Source organism: Panthera tigris, chromosome C2, assembly GCF_018350195.1.
Source record: "Panthera tigris isolate Pti1 chromosome C2, P.tigris_Pti1_mat1.1, whole genome shotgun sequence".
NCBI classification, from domain to species: domain Eukaryota; kingdom Metazoa; phylum Chordata; class Mammalia; order Carnivora; family Felidae; genus Panthera; species Panthera tigris.
The window spans coordinates 6,779,756-6,800,054 of NC_056668.1; the positions used below are offsets into that span (position 1 = coordinate 6,779,756).

At 51.9% G+C, this 20,299-nt stretch overlaps 1 protein-coding gene across 2 annotated transcripts; it reads right to left on the reverse strand.

The window, feature by feature from the left end:
- Nucleotides 1-412: 412 nt before the first annotated feature.
- Nucleotides 413-18,249, reverse strand: ETS2 (ETS proto-oncogene 2, transcription factor). 2 transcript variants are annotated; one of them, XM_042998744.1, is made up of 10 exons: nt 18,062-18,249; nt 13,935-14,006; nt 11,059-11,170; nt 9,615-9,734; nt 9,059-9,259; nt 6,897-6,980; nt 5,718-5,939; nt 4,347-4,610; nt 1,938-2,056; nt 413-1,197 (listed from the first exon to the last, which is right to left on the reverse strand). In XM_042998744.1, the coding sequence occupies exons 2-10, from the start codon at nt 14,004-14,006 to the stop codon at nt 982-984; spliced, it is 1,410 nt and encodes a 469-aa protein (XP_042854678.1). In that variant the 5' UTR covers nt 18,062-18,249; the 3' UTR covers nt 413-981. The 2 variants fall into 2 exon arrangements, with proteins under 2 accessions (XP_042854678.1, XP_007090531.1); XM_007090469.3 differs by lacking the exon at nt 18,062-18,249 and having other exon boundaries at nt 13,935-15,263.
- Nucleotides 18,250-20,299: the final 2,050 nt, after the last annotated feature.

Consider the following 20,299-nt stretch of genomic DNA (forward strand, 5'->3'; position numbering starts at 1 on the left):
CACGGTCGAACTAAAAAATAAAAGAAGGTTTGCGTATCAACTGGTTTAAAGGCATGCACAGAAATGGAAAACATATGCCATTCGTCAAGAAAAATACTGCTCTATAGCTTTTACGTTACAATTAAGGAGAAAGCGGAGGCTACATGTGCCTCCAGATAATAACATTAAGTGTTTTTATAAAAATTCCCAAATGTACAAAGTCCTTGCCGGATGATAATCCGGGCAAAACAAAACAAAAACAAGGGACTGACCCTCTCAGAACTTACACCTGTAGGCATATTGAATGTAAATAACACACGGCTTTACAACTTCTGCGTCTGGCCGGGCAGACGCGACGTTTGCAGAATGCCGCACGGGCTCTGCGTTCCCGCTCCACGTACGCTTACGGAATTATTTTAAATTACAATGTACAGTTTTTGTTAAATAGGACCATTAGAGGATTCAGACAGCAATGAGGAGATTACAGTCATATATACACAAACCTGACTCCTGAAACGGCACCACAGTCTCCCTGCACCGCCCCTCCGCCTCTCTGAACCGAACAGAACACCCCTGCCTTTGTGATTCTCGGCTGCCAGAGGCGGAAAGAAACTTACGAGCAACAAACAAACAAAAACAAAAAAACCCAAAATGCGCGTGCCCCAGACAGGCTCGCTCCTTTGAGACTCTCCGAGAGCCAGGGCGTTCCGGTCACACAGCCTGCTCGGGGGTGGGGGGCGGCCAGGGCGGCTTCCCAGTGCTTCTTTGTCGGCCGTTCTAACGCTAAGAGCGTCATCAGCAGCGTGTTCCAAGTCGGCAGGCTGTCCGAGCGAGAAACCGTGCTTCCCGGTGGCGGAAAACCCGCGGTTTCGGAGGGAACAAGGCCACTGCTCCGCGGCGACTCTCCGGGACGCGATCAACGCCGCCTGTCAGGGTCCTCGGGGTGGGGGGTGGGGGGGGCCCACGCGGGCGGGGCCGGCTCCGGTCGGGGCCCCGCGGGCCTCAGTCCTCCGTGTCGGGCTGGACGCCCAGGATGGCGTGCAGTTCCTCAGGGGTGAACCCCAGCAGGTGCTGCAGGTCGCACACGAAGCGGTACACGTAGCGCTTGCCCGACGTCTTGTGGATGATGTTCTTGTCGTAATAGTAGCGCAAACCGCGGCTCAGCTTCTCGTAGTTCATCTTGGGCTTGTTTTTCCTCTTCCCCCACCGGCGGGCCACCTGCGGCGGACACGGAGGGAGAGACTTCAACTGGGCAGGTAAAGAAACAGCGGGGGGACCTTCTCCCCCGATGAGGGTGGTCGTGCCCGCTTACCCGGAGAGAACCGGGCCGGCCCTCACGAGCCCTGGGGGTGTGTGCTCTGTTTCAGTGCACCTGCCGGGGCACCGTGTCTCTGAGGACGGAGGGAGGGGCCCCCACCCGCCGCGCCGCCTCCTGCGGCCTGAAGCCGATGGTTCACGGTCAGGCGGCCCCGACACAAGGGAAACGCTGTGTCCCCCCTCTCCCCCCGGGGCTCCTATTCCAGGCACCCCAGCCAACAGCTGCCGGGTGTGGTCCCGAGCCACGGGACGGTATGCATTCCTCGGTGCTTCTTTGCACCTTCCTGCTGCCAGAGATCACGGGCCTCTCTGAGGCCCGCAGGGGAGGGTCTCGGATCTGCCCCCGGCCTCCTCCTGCAGAGGGGAAGCCCCGAGGACCAGCACGGGGCTGCGGGGGGAAAAGGCAAACTCCCCACGGCATTTGCGGGTGGTCGGGAGAGACCCTCAGTTTACCGCTTGTGCCTCTATATCAGAGGAGAGAGCAAGACGGAGAAGCCTGCCCGGTGCCCACGTGCACACCCACGGGACACTAGAGCCGCTCTCGTTAGTAGCCGTGGAGGCTGCCGTGTGCCCAGCTGGGCCTAAGGTGAGGAAATCAGGGTTCTGAGCCCAGAGATGGACTTCCCGAGCCCTGGCCGTACCTCATCCGGGTCAGCGAGCTTGAACTCCCATCCGTCCCCGGTCCAGCTGATGAACGGCTGGCAGGACTTGTCCGAGAGTAATTCCAGGAGGAACTGCCACAGCTGAATAGGTCCACTTCCTGGGGGGGGGGGGAAGGGGCGGGTTACACGTTTTTACAGATTTACAGTTCGGCAAGGCTTTCGTCCTCCTAGTGACCTCGGCTGCCCGAGCCATGTGAGACCCTCCTCCGGACAGGAGGCCAACATGACGACCCGGTTCAAGGGTGGTGACACTTCAACGGCACCAGGCTAGAGACCGAATAGGGCGTCTTCCTCCCCGCCTCCCACTCCAGAAACAAGGGGTCACTGAGCCCTTAAGGATCGCCGAGTTCGGTCTTCTGGAAAAAAACTCAGGGCCACCGACTCTAGACATGAAAATTCCTCAGCTCGAGGGTGCCCGGCTGGCTCGGTCGGGGGAGCGTGCGACTCTTGACCTCGGGGTTGTGAGTTCGAGCCCCACGGTGGGTGCAGAGATGCCTTAAAATCTTTTCAAAAAGATTCCTTATCCTGTTTAATTGTTCCTTATGTAATAAGTTTCAGGGTTTATTTCTAGAGCCACCCAGCAGGACAGGGGCGGGGGTGGCTGAAGGGGCGTTTCCCCACAGAATGAGGCACGCCATTCATGGAATCCTACGCTGCACCTTCCTGACTAGAATGAGGGTGGGTAAATTGCTTAATCCAGGACTCAGTTTACTCAACAGTGACTTGGGCATCTGGGGTTGTATCCATTGCTTCACCACCTCTGGTGAGGGATGCTTTGCTTTTCATATACCTCTCCTGGGTAATATTTAGAACCCCCACCTTGTGAAGAGGGTTATCACTGTATTTTATTTATTTTTTTAAAGTTTACTTATTTTGAGAGAGAGAGAGAGAGAGAGACAGAGTGAGTGGGGAAGGGGCAGAGAGAGAGGGAGAAAGAGAATCCGCAGGCTCCACACTGTCAGCACAGAGCCTGACACGGGGCTCGAACTCACGAACCGTGAGATCATGACCTGAGCTGAAACCAAGAGGTGGATGCTTAACCGACTGAGCCACCCAGGCGCCCTGTAACACTCTTTTATTTATTTTTAATGTGTTTTTTTTTTTTTATTTATTTTTGAGAGTGAGAGCAAAAGCATGAGCAGGAGAGGGGCAGAGAGGGAGGGAGACACAGAATCCGAAGCAGGCTCCAGGCTCCGAGCTGTCAGCGCCGAGATCGACGCGGGGCTCGAACCCACGAACCGTGAGATCATGACCTGAGCCAAAGTCAGAGGCTTAACCGACTGAGCCGCCCTGGCACCCCTGTAACATTGTTTTAAAGAGGAGATGCGCTCAGATGCCAGGTGTCTTGCCCTGAATCACACACCCATCAAAGAGCTGTTCCTCAAGACCCCATGGCCATCATCAATAAGGCTAGAAAACACGAAGGGCAGGAGTTCTGGAAGCAGACACAACCAGGTTACCTATGTGCCTGGAAAGCTGTCTACTTCTGAGCCAACCGCCCCAACCGTAAAGCAGGTTACTGCCCTCACCTGCGCTGGGCTGTCCCAAGGATCGCCAACCCTATTCGCGCCTAGTTAGCCACAAAGAGCTGACAGTTGGCAAATGGTAACGAATCTTAAAATGAAGACCACCATGGCTGTTTATTCTCTCATCAAGCCCATTTCTGTGGATGTTTGGGACGACAGAAAGAAAAAAAAAAAAAAAAAAAAGGATCCCTCTGTATTCTTATTTTAACCTGTGAGTTGTTTTTCCATAGGTATTTTTTTTAATCCAGTGGCTCCATATGGTCAAAATATGAAAAAAAAAAAACAAAAACACCCACACACATCTAAGGACCTATGAAGCAATGAAAAAAAAAAAATCTTGGTAATTTTGCTCAAGCACTGGAAATATCTGCTTCCAGAAACAGCCTTAATATTTATCCGTTGCCTAAAATAGCTCTCGCCCAAATCTTAAAAATAAGATGGATTTTAGAAACCCGAAAAGGTAAACAGCCCCCGTGTTATTGCAGGCGGGCTCCTGTCCCTCCCTGGGCTGGCTGACGTTCTTTGGAATTCCTGGAGGGGGTGAGTCAGAGCTAAGGCCTCCGCAGGCCCCGTGCGTGCGCCCCAGCCGTCTCCCCTGCAGGCCGGCCCTGCACACCCCAGGTGAGGGAGCCGCCCCTGGAAGCGCATCCCCGCCACCGAGCTGGGTGTGCGAAAATCCCTGCAACGCTGGCCGTTTTAGAAATCAGGGATGCGGCCTGCCCGATTCGGGATGACGGCCACGCAGGCAACGCGGGGTGTGAATACAATGTGCTCCAACCAGAAACACCCTGGATAAATAATGCGGCGCTGCGGCCGGGCGGGGCCCGGGGAGGTGACGGGGAGACCCGGGCGATGCGCTCACCTGTGAAGCCGGCCAGCACCGCCGCAGGTATGACTGGTTTGCCCTGCTCCACCGGGTCGCTCCGCTCCTGGATGTAGTCCTTGAAGGACATGGTCGGCTTGTTGAGGCACAGGGACTGGCTGCAGTCGTCCTCGAAGCTCTCGAAGGAAGGCACTCGCTGCACGTCCAGCAGCGACGACTGGCTGTTCCAGGACTGCAGCAGCGAGTCTGAGCTCTCGAAGCTGTCCGTGCCGTTCTCGGGGGAGTCACGGTCCCGGGGCTTTCCTGGCAAAGACAACCGGGCACGGACGCTGACTCCTCCGGGGCAGGGGACCGTCCGGTGTTACCGAGCCGCGAGGGACCTCAGGCTGGTCTGGGGCTTTGCAGCAGCATGGACACCAACCCCCCTGGGGACTGCTCACAAAGCTCCTCCACGAGGCACTCGGTCCTGACGACTAATGTGCCATGCAACCTCAGCACCCAGCAGCAGCATGGCTGAACCAAGCGCAGCTCTGCAGGATGGAGTATTACACAGCAATGAAAAGGACAACCGGGGGCGCCTGTTAAGCCCCCGACTTCGGCTCAGGTCATGATCTCCCAGTTCGTGGGTTCGAGCCCCACCTCGGGCTCTGTGCTGACGGCTCGGAGCCTGGAGCCCGCTTCGGATTCTGGGTCTCCCTCTCTCTCTGCCCCTCCCCCACTCACACTTAAAACAAAAAACAAGAAAGAAAAGGACAACGGTCTGCCACATCCAACCACATGCATGGGTCTCAGACGCGATGAGGAACAAAAGGCACAAGAAAACAGAGCGCTAGGATTCCATTTATATCAAGCTCATGGGCAGGAAAATCTAATCTATGATGACAGCAGTCAGGACAATGGTTTCCTCTTGCTGTGTGGACGCTACCGATGGAAGGCACGTGACGGGGTCTTCTGGGAGGCTGGAAGCTTCTCTATCTCCATCTGGGTGGCTGTTACTTACTCAGGGGCATATATGTAAACAGTCAGCCGGCAGTACAAGCCGAGATTTGTGCGTTGTACGTGTGCACCTCCATAAAAAGAAATCTGTCATATTCCTACGTTTTCTCCCACATGCAGGAATGTCACATTCCTACGTTTTCTCCCAAAATAGCCCACTGAGTGGAGGAATCCAGCTGCGAGAGCAGAGACCATGCCTTGTTTGCTCAATACCCGCGGTGCCCGGCTCGGAGCGTGAAACATAGCGGGAGTCGATGGTTGCGGAGCCCATCTGTCCCCTGCAGCAGTGCCCGACAGCACTTGGGACACAGAGGGGACCCGTGCCCTCCTCCAAAGGCTGAATCGAGGCCAAGCTGCGTGAGAAGCTCCCCTCACTGTCCGACTGTCTGAATCAAGCCTGGAGCCCTGACTTACCAGAACCGCCAGCGAGAAGGTTCAAGCTGCCGCCTGGGAAGTCCTGACTGACGGGGCAGTAATTGACGCTGACGGTGTTGAGTCGAGACTTGGGGAGCATCTGAAAGTCCTGCTCAGAACCGAGCACGCTGGGTGCTGAGGATGATGGACACACGTCCAGGAGGCCGCCTTTGGGGTAATTCTGTGTCTGCACGCCATACGCTGCCTGCTCCACGCCAAAGCCTGCGACACAACGATCGGACGGCAGAGTTGTTAGGCAGGAGCGACGTGGTCATCAGAGACCCTCTGTGCCCTCGAACCGAACCGAACACAACCCGTTCTGCGCGCTCTAACCCTCCACGAAACCGTGGGGGGACGGGGGCTTCGGCAACAGCTCTTCTGAAGCCAGGGAGCCCTTTTCCAAAATTCCCCGGACCGAGATGCGGTGCCTCGATGTCAGCGTTTCTACGGCTCTGGTTTATCAAATGCTTTCATCCTGCCTCGGGATCGCAGAGGTCACTGGCTCTTTCAGTTTCTAAGGCTCGGAGGGAGTAAGTGATTTGCCACCCAGCGCGTGCCTTGCAAGGGAACATCCCCTCCCTCTGCTGGCTGGGGGGGGGGGTGGGGGGGGCTGGTGGGGGGACCATCTGTAATCCACACTCATCAGTGTCAGTGACCAGAAGGGAAGACCCGAATTCCAGGACACTTCTCTGAACTCCAAAGTTCAGAGCAAATTTAGAATTGCTTTCTACATGCTTCCCGTGCCTGTCACCTCTTACTGATTACACCAGCTCTGACTACAGCAGTCAGCACCCTTCGCTCTGCCCCTGGGCTCTACGGACTGCCTTAGACGGCACTGGCCAGGCAAAGGTCATGCCAGGCACTCAGGCAACGTTAGATTTTTCAGTAGCCGCAACAGCAAACTGAAAATAAACAGGTGAAATTAATTTTAACCTTTTATCTGACTCAATATTACCAATTATTGTTGCAGATGTGTATTATTTACCACACGTCTCAACGTGGACCAGCCACGCATCAAGAGCCACGTGTTGTCACCACATGGGGACAGTGCAGGCCTAGACTGTGCGCCAGGGAGTCCAAATTTATTTTTATTGATTTTTTTTCGTGGGGGTGGAGAGTCCGAATTTAATAGAAAAGCTTGAAACCAAGGTCTTCAGGGCAAGAATCGATTGGACTGACCTAGTGAATTGCTATTAATCCAATGAGGAACCGAGTTGAGGTGTGAATTTTCTTCATACTGATCTTCTGTCTTTTCTTGGTTTTCTGAAAAACAGATACAGGAGGCATAGGATTGCAAATCAAGGTTAAAAACATTTATTCCCCAATTACTATCGTATGGTTATTTTAGAATATCGAAGTGCGTTTACGCTTCACGTTTTTAAAAATTTTTTTAGCTTCCTGGGGCGCCTGGGTGGCTCAGTCGGTTAAGCGTCCGACTTCAGCTCAGGTCATGACCTCACATTCTGAGTTCGAGCCCCGCGTCGGGCTCTGTGCTGATAGCTCAGAGCCTGGAGCCTGCTTCCGATTCTGTGTCTCCCTCTCTCTCCACCCCTCCCCTGCTCACACTCTGTCTCTGTCTCTCTCTCTCTCAAAAATAAATTAAAAAAAAAAAATTAAAAAAAAATTTTTTTTAAAGATTTTTTTAAATTTATTTTTGATAGAGACAGAGTGCAAGCGGGGGAGGGGCAGAGAGAGAGGGGAACAGAGGATCTGACGGGGGCTCTGTGGTGACAGCAGACAGCCCAGTGTGGGACTTGAACTCATAAACCGCGAGATCATGACCTGAGCCAAAGTCAGACGCTCAGCCGACTGAGCCACCCAGGCGCCCCTGTGCTCCACATTTAATCAGACGGTAATCTGTGTCATTTGGTCTTTTTAAAAAACCGGAGACAGCAACACATTTTCTAATAACTAGAGTGAGTTTTCCGCCATGAACGCTGTCACTGGCCAAGCTAAATGTTCTACTGCATCATTTCAAATATCTAGACCGTGAATTTAATTCACCCCTGCCGTCAAGAGGTAGTTAGATATTTATGAGGTTCCATCTGTCCCAGGGGCTGGGAACTTTGAAAAGGAAAAGGTTATTAGCATTTTCTGTGTGTGCTTACTCCCTACAAACACACTGAACCACACACACCCACAAATCCAGACCCACACAGACTCACACCCTGAGTGATGGTAAGACAGGCCCAACCCGCCAGTGAGCAGATTAACCAGAAACTTGTCAAATCAGACTTGTCCAAGTTCAGGAAGGATTTGGGGGTCTTCACAAATAAGCTTCCTTGGCCCCCAGAAGTCACAGCCTAAAAGAAATGGTGGCTGAAACCTAAGGTCTTTCAAAGATCCTGGGTCTGTAAAAGGTGTTGAAACACAGTGTTTAAAATCAAGTGAATGAGGACTATTTCTCTGAACTCTACCAATGAACTGATTTTCTTATATTTATAACTTGATCCTTTCCTATAATTTTTTTTTTCTTTTTAGCTAGATGTGTTGTTAACATTGCTGCCAACACTCTTATAAGGTCTAAATCAAGACTTTCTGGGGGCGTCTGGGTGGCTCAGCCGGTTAAGCGTCCGACTTCGATTTGGGTCATGATCTCACAGTTCACAAGTTCGAGCCCCACGTCGAGGTCTGTGCTGACAGCTCGGAGCCCAGAGCCTGCTTGGGATTCTGTGTGTCCCTGCCTCTCTGCCCCTCCCTTGCTCACGCTCTGCCTCTCTCTCTCTCTCAAAAATAAACATTAAAAAAAAATTAAAGACTTTCTCTCTGATGAGAGTTCTTTTTGTCCAATGGCCAGTTTCTGCAGAACATGTCAGCATGTAAACATATATCAATCACTTCTGCATTTGTTTAAATAGATAAAACCAGAGGAAATTCTCGTTGTTGCATTCCATTGGGTCTTAGGAAAACTTACTGTAAAATTCACGGAGTGTGTCTGAATAAAAGCTCCCTTTCACTCAGGGCAACTTGCTCCTTCGGGTTCTCTAAGATGCGCCCCAGCACCTGGGAATTCTGCTGGCCTCCATATCTGAGCCAACACGCACTCCTCTGACACATGCCGTCTGACCACGGTCAACGAGTTAGTGACTCAGGTCACTGCCTCGTGGCTATGCTCCATTCCACACACACACACACACACACACACACACACACACACACTTCAGTGGATTAAAAACCCTCTAATCACAGCCACACATCTGACTCACTCCGGTGGCATTTTCAGGCACTTTACGTAATTCGGAACCCCAACCATACGATTACAGAGCACCGCTCCCCCTTCCATCCCTCTGCCCTGCCACGGCTCTCCTCGGCGAGCAGGAGCCAGGCCCCCCAGCGGGTACCTTTGATCATCTGCTCCAGATGCTCCCAGAGAATGTCGCCCACAAAGTCAGGTGCCAGCTCCAGAAAACGCTCCTTGCCCAGGTTGCATAACACGTGGCCATTCATGCCGAACCTCTGGAGATTGACGTTGACCAGGCTGAACTCGCTGGTGGCCCAGAGGAGCCACTGGCATACTTGCTGCTCGGTCCACAGCCAGGGGTCTGTCCGGGGGAGGGAAGGACAGACAGACACACACAGGGAGAAAACGGGAGGGAGGCAGTGAGAGCAGCGTCGTTCCTGATCTGCCCGCAAAGTCCAGATGTGTACCAGAGACCGGGCAGAGGGGAAAGACACCCAGTAAACTCTAAGACAGTAACAACGGTGCCGGACTGAGTGTTCGGCCGGTTGAGGGGTTTGAAACCCTCGCTGGCTCGGGTTACGCATACCCCCGCCAGCCTGCAAGCTGCTTGGGGAAGAACCAGCCGTCATCCCAAGCAATCCCAAGCAACGACGGTCAGATTCGTTCTTCCAGTACAACCCAGACTCAGAGAAACTACTGGAAAAAGTGGCCCTTACTCTTTGGGATGCCAAGACGGTGCTGCTCCTTCTTGAAGCCGCTGAAGGTAGCTTTTAAGGCTTGACTCATCACGGCCTTGCTGCACGGCGTTAACAGAGGTAACTCACAGCTGGATGCATCTAGAAAGAAACCCCATGGGGACATGAGGACTGGAAGCTGGCACGACCAGATACTGAATTCAGGGGAGAAATCTTGTTAAGTTTTCAGGAAAGAACAATTTTGATCTCAAACCTTGACGTAATTCCGTAAGAGAGTATAAATATTATCAAAAATCTGGGCAGGGAGGGGTAGAAATTCAGAAAATATCCTACATCTCACAGCTACTCTTATGAAAATAAAATGCAAGTTTTATTTTATTTTGCAAATTATTTTGCCATTATCCTTAGGTGAAATTTCTATCTAAATCTCTTTTAAAATTTTTAAACAATGAAAGACAGTAAGTGGTTTTGGTCAAAGGTTTTAAGGGACGGTAAATGTATAATTTGCCACTTAAAAGAATTTTTTAAAAAATGTTTATTCATTTTTGAAGGAGAGAGAGACAGAGCCCGACGTGGGGCTCGAACTCACGAGCTGTGAGATCATGACCTGAGCCGAAGTGGGACGCTTAACTGACTGGGCCACCCAGGTGCCCCTGTAAATGTACAATCTGAAGTTACCTCCATTAAAATAAGCAGCAGGCAAAGGGCCTTCTGGTGTAATGCGAACACACAGCATTTAGCCCCCGTCACGTCAGCGCACCTGCAACTTTTATTGAAAACCAATCTTCTCCGGGTTCCCTCAGCAATTTCATGAATGATAAACGACTGCATGATGGTATACTTATGCAGGCATCTGTGTTTTAATTAGTTTTCTGGGCTGTATTTTCCAGCACCTACTTCGTATGACAAAGTAATCTCTGGAATGTTTCCAACGAATAACCCTATCCCAGTAATTGTACAGGCATTATCTGACTGCTGTCCCTTTAAAAACAATAAGCCATGACATTAAGAACTACAGAAATAAATACATACGGGCGGGCGGATATTAGCAAGTGTCATTTGTTGCCCCAAGACTCCGGGGTGGGGTGGATGATCTAACTAATGAGGAGACCCCAGACAGAGAAGCCGGGGTGCATTTTAATCATCGGCTTTGCAGGTGCGCCTGGGAGACCGGACCCAGGCTGGCTACCGTGTTGCAAACATCCCAGTGGAAATCTCAGGGGCTCCCCTACAGGTTGGTCCCAGCAGGGCATTTGCTCTGGCTGGGGGGCGCCTGGCAGTGGAAGACACCAGAGCCAGCATGTTCATAGTGAGAAAACTGTCTTCTCCCAGGTCCAGAGTCACTGACTTTGCATGCCAAAGACTGAAGACACCAACCGTGGCCGCTTACAAATGGTCGCCTCTTTAGTAACCGAACTAGGGGAGGAAACCAGGCACACTTTGTCAAGTCTGAGTAGCAAATTACCATGAGAAATTGAATCCAAGCCTGTGGGCACTTCCTGAAGTGTCTGCTCTTCATTTAGAGAGGGGAAAACAGCAAACAGGGACCCATCGAAGGTGTCCAAAGCTGGCTGGCGCTGGGAAACAGATGGAGAAGAAAATTGAAATTAATATTTCAACCCATTTAATTACCTGTTTTAAAAGTGGTCCATGGGTAATCGTCCCGACATAGCCTGACGAAACTGGCAATTATAAAGCCACCAATGGACCAGACCACTCAGCGCTCTCAGACCAGACTTACGAGACAGTCAAAGTGATGGGGAGGGTTCCATTTTACTCGGGATCATTTCACTGACCTCGCAGAGTCAGGATAACCCAGGAATTTATTCTTAATGGCTTAATAATTAACTTCAACGAAGAAACGAAGTAAACAAACCTAAAAATAATGGAACTTTGGAAGAACAGGACCGGACGGGACTAAGAGACCCACCTGGTCCAAACACCTGGTCCCTCCACTACAGCAGAGGGAAATTCAGTCAGACTGGGCACAAAAGCAAAAAGTACCCTCAGTCGGGCAGTTTTAGCTCATTGCCGTTAAAGGGAAGACGAATGACTGAATGAAAACTGAGAAGCAAACAGTGAAATAAACTACTTTATTTGTGGAAGCAGTTATCTTTATGTTTAACCATGAAACACTTTAACTGAAACTAGGTTTTTTTTTTTTTTCACTCATCAACTCCAATGGTCCAGAAAATAGTAACAGATATGAAAAAAACACCTTAAGGTTTACTTTTATAAAAGTTAAGGTGTTGAAAAGACCTCTACCCCACATCATCTACTAAGGAGAAAGATTTCCAAAGGAAAAAGGTTTCAAGTTCAACTATCTATAGCTTAGGGGAAAAAGAGAATGGCGACACAGAGAAAGATAAACCCCACACTGTGTCGATCTAAGATAATTTCATCTAACAGTTATGAAAGTAGCCTTTAATGGAAGACTTGTTTATAAGTAACAGATAAAGTCTTGATTCATCACTGCCTGACTTGCTGAGTAACAATGTAAAAGATGCTTATGTTTTTCCAACATACACTGGAAATCCCGTGTTATGTGTAATACAATGAACCATCTGTTGAGTCATCAATTTAAAAAATGTGCAACACATTTACAAATAAAATCAGTTTGTGTGCTTTCTTTCTAGAAATGCGGAACAATGAATGATGCATTACGTAAGAGGGCAGGCAGAAGTTGGACCGCAGCCTAAAACACTCAACACAGCGATGTCCCAACGATATGGGAGCCCAGCCCCCCAAAACCCGAGACTCTAATGTCTGACTGCCAGAAACCTAAGGGAATAAACAATCAAGTAAGTTCGAAATCCTCATCTGGATTTATAAACTATACCACAGGACCAATTTCAGTGAAATAGCCAATTAATTTTTTTTTTTTTTAATTCCCAGTAACATTTCCCCAGGTGACCAAGAAATGCCTTTCCTTTCCTGGCTGGAAGTTCTTTTTTTAAAGTCAGGAAGCCAAAAGACAATACAAATTCCCACTGAGTGTACCAACACATCAATGTCAGCAACGACTGTTTCTTCTCCGAACCCAGAGATCACATGAGCATCATCAGGTTCTTTTAACGTCTGGAAGAATTCTCCTCTCTAGGGGTGTGGTTTCAAACCTAACACCACGATTTCTTATACAGCCTCTGCCACGTGGAAAACATCTGACCAAATCAAACGAGCAAACTCACTGGCTGGAAGTTTCCTGACCTTCCTAACACGCAAGAAAAGCCTGGGCCCATTTTTGGCCGTCGGGGACTCTCCCGGACAAATCACCTCCTAAGGATACACAAACGATCATGCAACACGACGAAGCTCCGTCACCGTACCAAACACTAAGCTTGGTGGAGGCCAATCGAAAAATCCCTGCTTCTACAGGCGTTTACTGCGCGAGGCTAAAAAAACAATCAGGTCTCGCTGTCACGTTTGAAGAAAGCAAACGGGAAATTATCAGTTTCTGCTACTTCAGAATGTTCCCCAAAGGAACGAAGGTAGAAGCTGCATGGAATTTGGCTCTTAGACACCAGAAAAGCCTCCTTCGTCTTTCACCTGTGTTTTGGTTTACGCAGAGAGGCGTGCCGTTCTGTGGCCGTGCGGCAGCAGGCTGCCAGCAGCCTGGTGGGCACAGACCCTTCGGAAGGAAGGACCCCCCCCGGGAGGCGGGCCTTCCTCCTCTCCGCTCTTCCCTGGTCAGTTCTTTTTTTTTTTTTTTTTTTTTTTAATTTTTTTTTTTTAACATTTATTTATTTTTGAGACAGAGAGAGACACAGCATGAACGGGGGAGGGGCAGAGAGAGAGGGAGACACAGAATCTGAAACAGGCTCCAGGCTCCGAGCCATCAGCCCAGAGCCCGACACGGGGCTCGAACTCATGGACCGCGAGATCGTGACCTGAGCTGAAGTCGGACGCTTAACCGACTGAGCCACCCAGGCGCCCCCTGGTCAGTTCTTAAACAACCCAGCCCGTGACCCCAGGAAATGCACAGGTGAACAGAACCGCAGTAGAGACAGCTTCTCCAGCACTGTCCCACTGAGAATCACAGGATTTTTCAGCTGGTAGGAGTCTCAGAAATAAACCACAAAGGCCTCACCATCTGCAAATTAAATGGTTTCCTAGCGTGGAAGACAAGCAGAAACAAGCATCAGGATACCCATGTTATAGACTAGAAAACTGAGGTCCAGAGAGACTAAGCAAACAATCCAGAGTCACACAGCCTGTATATTAAAAGGCCGGGGCTAAAGCCAGTCTTCTGGGACCCGGCGCATCATTTTACGATCCTAGAGATTGAGTTTTCCAATTTTTTTTTTTTAAAAAAACGTTTAAATTAAGACTTAGCTCACTCACCTTGAGTGTCCCTCTGTAACTGTTAGACACAGGGGCTACCTGGTCCATGTTCTTGACTCCAAAATCATTCATCTTAAAAAAAAAAGAAAAGAAAAGAAAAGAAATAAAGTCAGGGGCAACAAACATCACATTTTTAAGAAGTCTTTACTGGCTAGGTCAACCCTAATTCTGGTGGAGTCTGTCAACGTCTACAGCACAACCAGTCATTCAAAACTGAAGGCCAGTTCTTACTTAAAAGGCCTTTCTCGCAAAGGGTATGCTATTTAAGCAATTAAATATTAATGCTGATTCTCCACCGAATCCACTTAGATTCCAGGCACACAGATGAAGGCACTTTCTGGCTGGCTGGTCAGGGCCTCCCAAGGGAGCCTGGTTCAGGGAGCTGAGCAAGGACTATAGGACAGGTGGGGGTAAGCTGCTTTCCACGGTCATGTCCCCGGGGCAGTCAGCTCCACTTGGGAGCTAAGGGCCAGCCCCCTGCTCCCACACCCAGGCGGCTCCTGGTGGACCCAGACCAGCATGCTGGAAGGAGCCTAGGAGGCTCTTTCTCCTGCCTAAGCTACGAGCGAACACTCCCAGGTAGGACGTAAAAGGTTCCCAGAACCACTGCTTCAGTCCAAAGCCCCGGATCCCTCCAGTATTGTCTACACACACTGAAAACGTGTCTGCTGTGTGTGTAGCTCAGCTGTGTTTCTTCCAGGGGGAGTAATGCTGGGTACGCATCGGTCTTACTGGCTCTGATAAGAGTCTGGGCTTTACCAGGTGAACCTGTGCTGACCACTGTGCTATAGCCACCAGCCCTGCGTGGACTGCCAAGTGCTTGGCATGGGGCTGGGATGGGCTGAGCTGAGCTCTGCATGGCAAACACACAAGATTTCAAAGGTTCTGTAGAAAAAAGTGAAGTATCTCAGTAACGACTGTGGACTGACGGCACGTTTGTATAATATTCTGAAGGTATTCAGTGACTTGGAACATGGAAATTAACTTCATTTACTTGCCTATATTTAATGTGGCTGTTAGAAAATTTATAGTTGCTTACGTGGCCTGCAAGGGGACAGTGATGTAGGCTGAAAACTTATTTGGAGCCCTAACATATAATTGGTGGAGTAAGTTCTATATTAATAGGCGAGAAAGGTACCAAGATCATGCCACCAGAGGGGTAGATAAACATACAGAGCGACTAAAACTCATTTTCAAAGAAGCTGGGTTAGCACCAATAATAGCAACGGGCAAGCCTCACTCACCCCCGCCCCCGCCCCCCAGCTTACAGGCTATGGAACTGAAGGTCTATAGGAAGCTTTACAAGGTACCCCGAATCGTCCTCCCCCCACGATCTCCCCGGGGGGTGCTCCCACCTGTTACAACCAGGAACTCTGAGTAATTAAAGTGTTGCGCAATTGATAGGGCTTATTGGAGGTGGAGAGTAGGACATTTCCCCGTGACTACTTTGAGTTTGTACTTTGTTTCCTCTTATGATCAACATTATGGCTAAACCAGACCTCCCAGCTACTAGACACGCACCTGTGCATGAACGCACGCGGACACACACACACACACACACACACACACACACACCCTGGGCTAGAGAGGTAGCGTGGGAGGAGCAGTCTATGCCACAGAGCAGGCAAGAGACACTGGAGAGGGCTGTTAAAACCCTCAGAGTGCGAGTAATTATCATGGTGGCCAGTGGAGGCTGGAAAACATTATCATGGTGGCCAGTGGAGGCTGGAAAACACAGACAATAAATTAATAGTCCTATGGAGGAGAAGGGAGCAGAGGAAGGATTGTCCGGGATCAAACGTGGCCACAGTGGCTTAGAATCTCCACTTAGTGGCTCAGGTGCTCAAGAATCAATATTCCCTACTAATGATCCCTGCACTGACACCATCCTAGTCACAAGAGCCAAGCCCAAGCTGGGGACCACACATTCTCACTTCACTGAATCTGCCCTACGTTTCTGAGAGGCGGATGTTGTAACATTATACAGCGATGTTGCATCTTACAGGGCAACCGAGGCCCAGAGACCTCCAATGACTTGCCCAGGACCACACAGCTACAGCACGACTACAGTCCAGATCAGTCCTTGGGTGGGTAACCCGAATGATGAGGCCTGGGCCTTTCCCACCACATCACTGTGGAGCCTAGAGAGCATACAAATATTATTAGACCAGGGCCCTGCTCACTCCTCTTTACCGCATGAAATGCTCCTTCACTCAGAGCTTTATGTTATTTATCTGGATAAACTAAATGCTGTTACCTGTCGATTAAATCAAGCAACCTCAAACAGAAGACCTAAACGAAAAGACGCCTTAACTGTTACCAATTCTCTCTCCCGAGCCCACTGGGCCAAGCACTTTTTCTAAGTCTCGTTTGCAGACAACTTGCTGACTTTATTGTACATTTTTTTTCCCCAGCCTCCAGGGATGGACAGAGAACTGGTATGGAAGGCGATAGAAAAAGCTCGCCTGGTTTGGGGTACAAATATCAGGAGAAAAGGCAGCCTACCATCCCCACAGAAAAAGCTCTGATTACTAGCTACAGAATAGAATTCTTTTGTTGTCCGGCATTTCATCTGTTTTGTAAGAACCACGTAGAATCAAAGTGTCCCTCCAATGGTTTCAGGCAGACACATAACTAATGGAATTTAAATTCGCTTATTTTACTCCACAAGGCTTCTTAAGGTGGCATTAAGGTCAAGTTTCTTCACCTGAATCAATTTCAAATTTAGGTCCCTTTCAGGTTGCCCTATTGATGGCTGCTTTTGAACAAAAAAAGGAAAAAAAAAAAGGCAGAAATGGAAGATCTGAGAACAATAAAATTTTAAAACAAAGAGAATTTGCCTAAGGACAGTACCCATACAGGAACAAGATCAGAGCACAGGTCGGTATTGAGGTAAATTTGAAAAACAAAAGCCAAAACAGACCCATAGGCTACTTTTGAAGGCTGGTTTTGCCTTTTCTTTGGAAAGTTATCAATTTAGAGAGAGAGAGGAATGACTAATCCCAGAAATGAGTGAATATTTCCCTGCAGGGCCCATGGTGCTAACTATAACTATACTGTGATATTACTCAGAATTTTAATAAACCTTAACTTGGAGATTTATCTCCCTGATTGGAGGTGGTGTGGACAGGCCGAGGGCGCACGGGCGCTTCCATTGTCCAGGACAAATATAATCTCTTACCGGTGAATTAAAATAAATCACCTCTATGTCCAAAGGGGGGACTGCTCACTTCTTTACTTTCTGAATAAGTAGCACGTCACCTAGCAGTTTAAGCTTACCCCGAAACCGAATACAGGCCAACATCTTAAAAGTCTCCTGGGCTCGAAACCAAAGCAAACAACCCACACACGCACAAACGGCAACCTTTCATTCAAAATCCTTTAAGAACGCGAAAATAAAGGCAGCCCTGCGCACCCACACCCGCGTTTCCGACAGGCTCCCACGCTCGCCTGCCGGCACCGAGGGCCCAGATCCAGAAGTCCCGGGGCGCCCGCGGGGGGCTCGCCCTCCCGGGCGCCTCCCTCGCCCACCGCCCCCGATCGGGCCCCGGAGCGGCGGAGCAGGTGAGCCGGTGCTGGGCACGTTTTCGGGGGCGCGGGGTGGGGGGGGGGGGAGGCGGGTGCAGCCGCCAGGTGTTTCGGGCGCCCGCGATCCCACCGGGCCCGGTGCGCTCGGGTAAGTCACCCGCAAAGCCGGGCGCGCCGGGGCCGCCCCGACACCCTCCGCTGTGTCCCACTCCCCCCTCACCCTCCGCGAAATCGGCCCGCGGGGGCGCCCTGCGGCAGAAGCCCCCCCACCAGACCCGCGTTTCCTCTTAAAAACAAAAGCAAGTGAAGCAAGCGGGCGCGCCCCGCCCGGCGGCTCGGCCGCCGGGGGCCGCGGCCCAAGTTCGCGGCCGGCTCGGAGCGTCACGGCCGGGCCCACCCGCGTCCTGCCCGGGCCCCCGCGCCCCCCCACCTCCCCGAGCCGCCCCGGCCCCGGGAGCGAGCCCGAAGCCGGGGAGCAGTCGCCGCCCCGCCGCGCCTGGGGATCCGGACCTCGGGGCCACCCGCGTCCCCCCGCCCGCGGTCCGGGGCCCCGGGAGAGAAGCCGCGCCGGAGGGCGCTGTCCTGGACCCCGCTCTTACCGCGCCGCTTCGGGCAGGGCCGGCGGCGGCTCGGGGCCGGGCTCCGCGGTGCGCGTCGGACGCGGGCGAGGGCGACGGGGCGGGGGTCCGAGCCGCGGGCACCGGGGCCGGGGGCCGGGACGCTGACCGGACGCGGGCGGGCGGCTCCGGGCGCTCGAGGCTGGGGACGCACTGCGCTCCGTGCCGCCACCGGAGGAAGTAACCGGCCAGTCCCCTTCGCGGCGCGCTCTTCAGCGCCGGGAGGGAGGAGGGAGGAGGGAGGGGGGAGGAGGAGGGGGGAAGACGACAGAGGGGAGGGGAGGGGAGGGGAGGAGGGACAAGGGGGAGGGGAAAGAGAGTAGGGGAGGAGACAGGAGGAGAGAGGGGAGGGGAGGAGGCGGGGGGAGGGGCGGAGAGGGAGGAAGAGGGGAGGAGGGAGGGGGAGAAAGGAGGGGTGGGGGAGGGGAGGAAAGGGGTGGGGTGAGAACAGAGGAGGGTGGGGGAGGGAGGGGTGCGGAGGAGTGGGAGGGAAGAGGGGAGGGGTGAGGACTCGACGGGAGGGGAGCGGGGGCGGAGCTGGCTCCTTCCGGCTGGGACCTCGCTCCGCGCCCGCTGTCACCCGGCTGCGTCCCTCGCCTGCGGTTCTGGGACCGCGGTGGGCCGGGGACTCGAGCCCGGGGAGGTCAGGGGGAGGGCCTCCCCTTGGCGGATCCGGTTTCCTCCCCTCGTCCCGAGGCCTCCACACCAAGCGTGCCTCTGGAAGTGGGCAGGAGCGGGGTGGTGGCACCGAGGGGCTGCGACACTTGGGTAGTGAGGGACTCACTCAGGCCGCATTCCTGGATCTCCTCCCGGCCTCGGGAGTTCTCATCATTGTGGCACGAAGAGTCTCTAAAAATGCTCCTGAGATGCTACACGTCCGAACTGGGCCCCTGGCTGGGTCGCCGAGTCTGCCCTGCTCCGGGGAGCCCCCAGCCTCCGGCCTCGTGTGAGGGGCGCCCCCTAGAGTTGAGCGGTGCCTGGATGGTAACCAGCCTTGGCTGAGTGGCTCCGGGTGAGTGCTCACCATCCTCCGAAGCATCGTTGTCCCTGCTTGACAGTGTGCGGCAATTGAACCTTGGGGAAATAACTTGCGGGGCCATAAAACATATGAATGGGAAATTCACGCTGAAACTCAAGTTTATCTGACTCCCAATCCCGGTCACAACCGTCACCCCTACTGCCGGTTTCTGTTGCTAACGAAATACTTGAGTCCATGCCTAGAAATGCGCGCATTTCCTACTCGGGCTCTCAATATTTTGGAGGAAAATTTAGACTCCTGAAGGTGGTATAAAATAAAACAGCCCAGCTTAGGGAAGGCCAAGGGACTGAAAGTTGGCGCATCTCGGGGACTGCAGTGATGTGAAGAGACAGGAACCATCTCACTCTCGGTTACCAAGGTTCCCGGTTTCCATGGCAACCCTAAATCTGGCGTTACCCGGATAATTGAGATACTATTGCACTTTAATGTTGCCACCAGCCCCTGAGGCTCTTCCGGCATCACCCCTGCATGGGTCAGAGGCAGAGTCTACACCGCTGAAACACCCCCACCCCCACCCCCCATGCAGAGGGTGTTGATATTTCGAGGAGACTGATTGGATTCTGATGGCTTCTCAGTTTATATTCAATCCTGGATCAGAAATCACAGATAGGTCAAGAAGGAGTTTCATAAATGGAATGCAGATCCATAGCAAGTTACCATGGAGATGTGAACAGTATGCTACTTTTTTTTTTTTTTTAACTGTAGCAGAAAATACTGACTCATGGGTGCTGTAGTTTCAGCGAATAGAGGGACTTTTCCCCCGGGCTACTCATCCAGCCCTTGATGGAGCCTGAGAAGTGTGATGTCTACAGCTGTTGCATTAAGTTCAGTCGCCCAAAGTGGGGCTCCCGTGACCACGGGTGTTCGGTCCAAGCTCAGAGGCTCCCCGAGTCATTGATGTCCACTGATGCTTTGGGAAGCCATCTTCCCTCCTGCAGGGGCGGATCCAGGCTGGGGGCCCGGAGGGGACCTTTGGTCATGCTGGGCTGTTTGACCACCTATCTGAGCAGAAAGATGTCAGAAGAGGGGCATGGGAGATAATCCGTTCCTGGCAACTATTTTCTTCTGCTCTGACTTGTGAAGGAGGTTCTCGCCTCTACAGAAGAAAAGGTGATTACAGAACCTACGTCGTCAGGCTGTGATGAGCAGTCTACACAGAACCAAACAGGTAAAGAACTTAT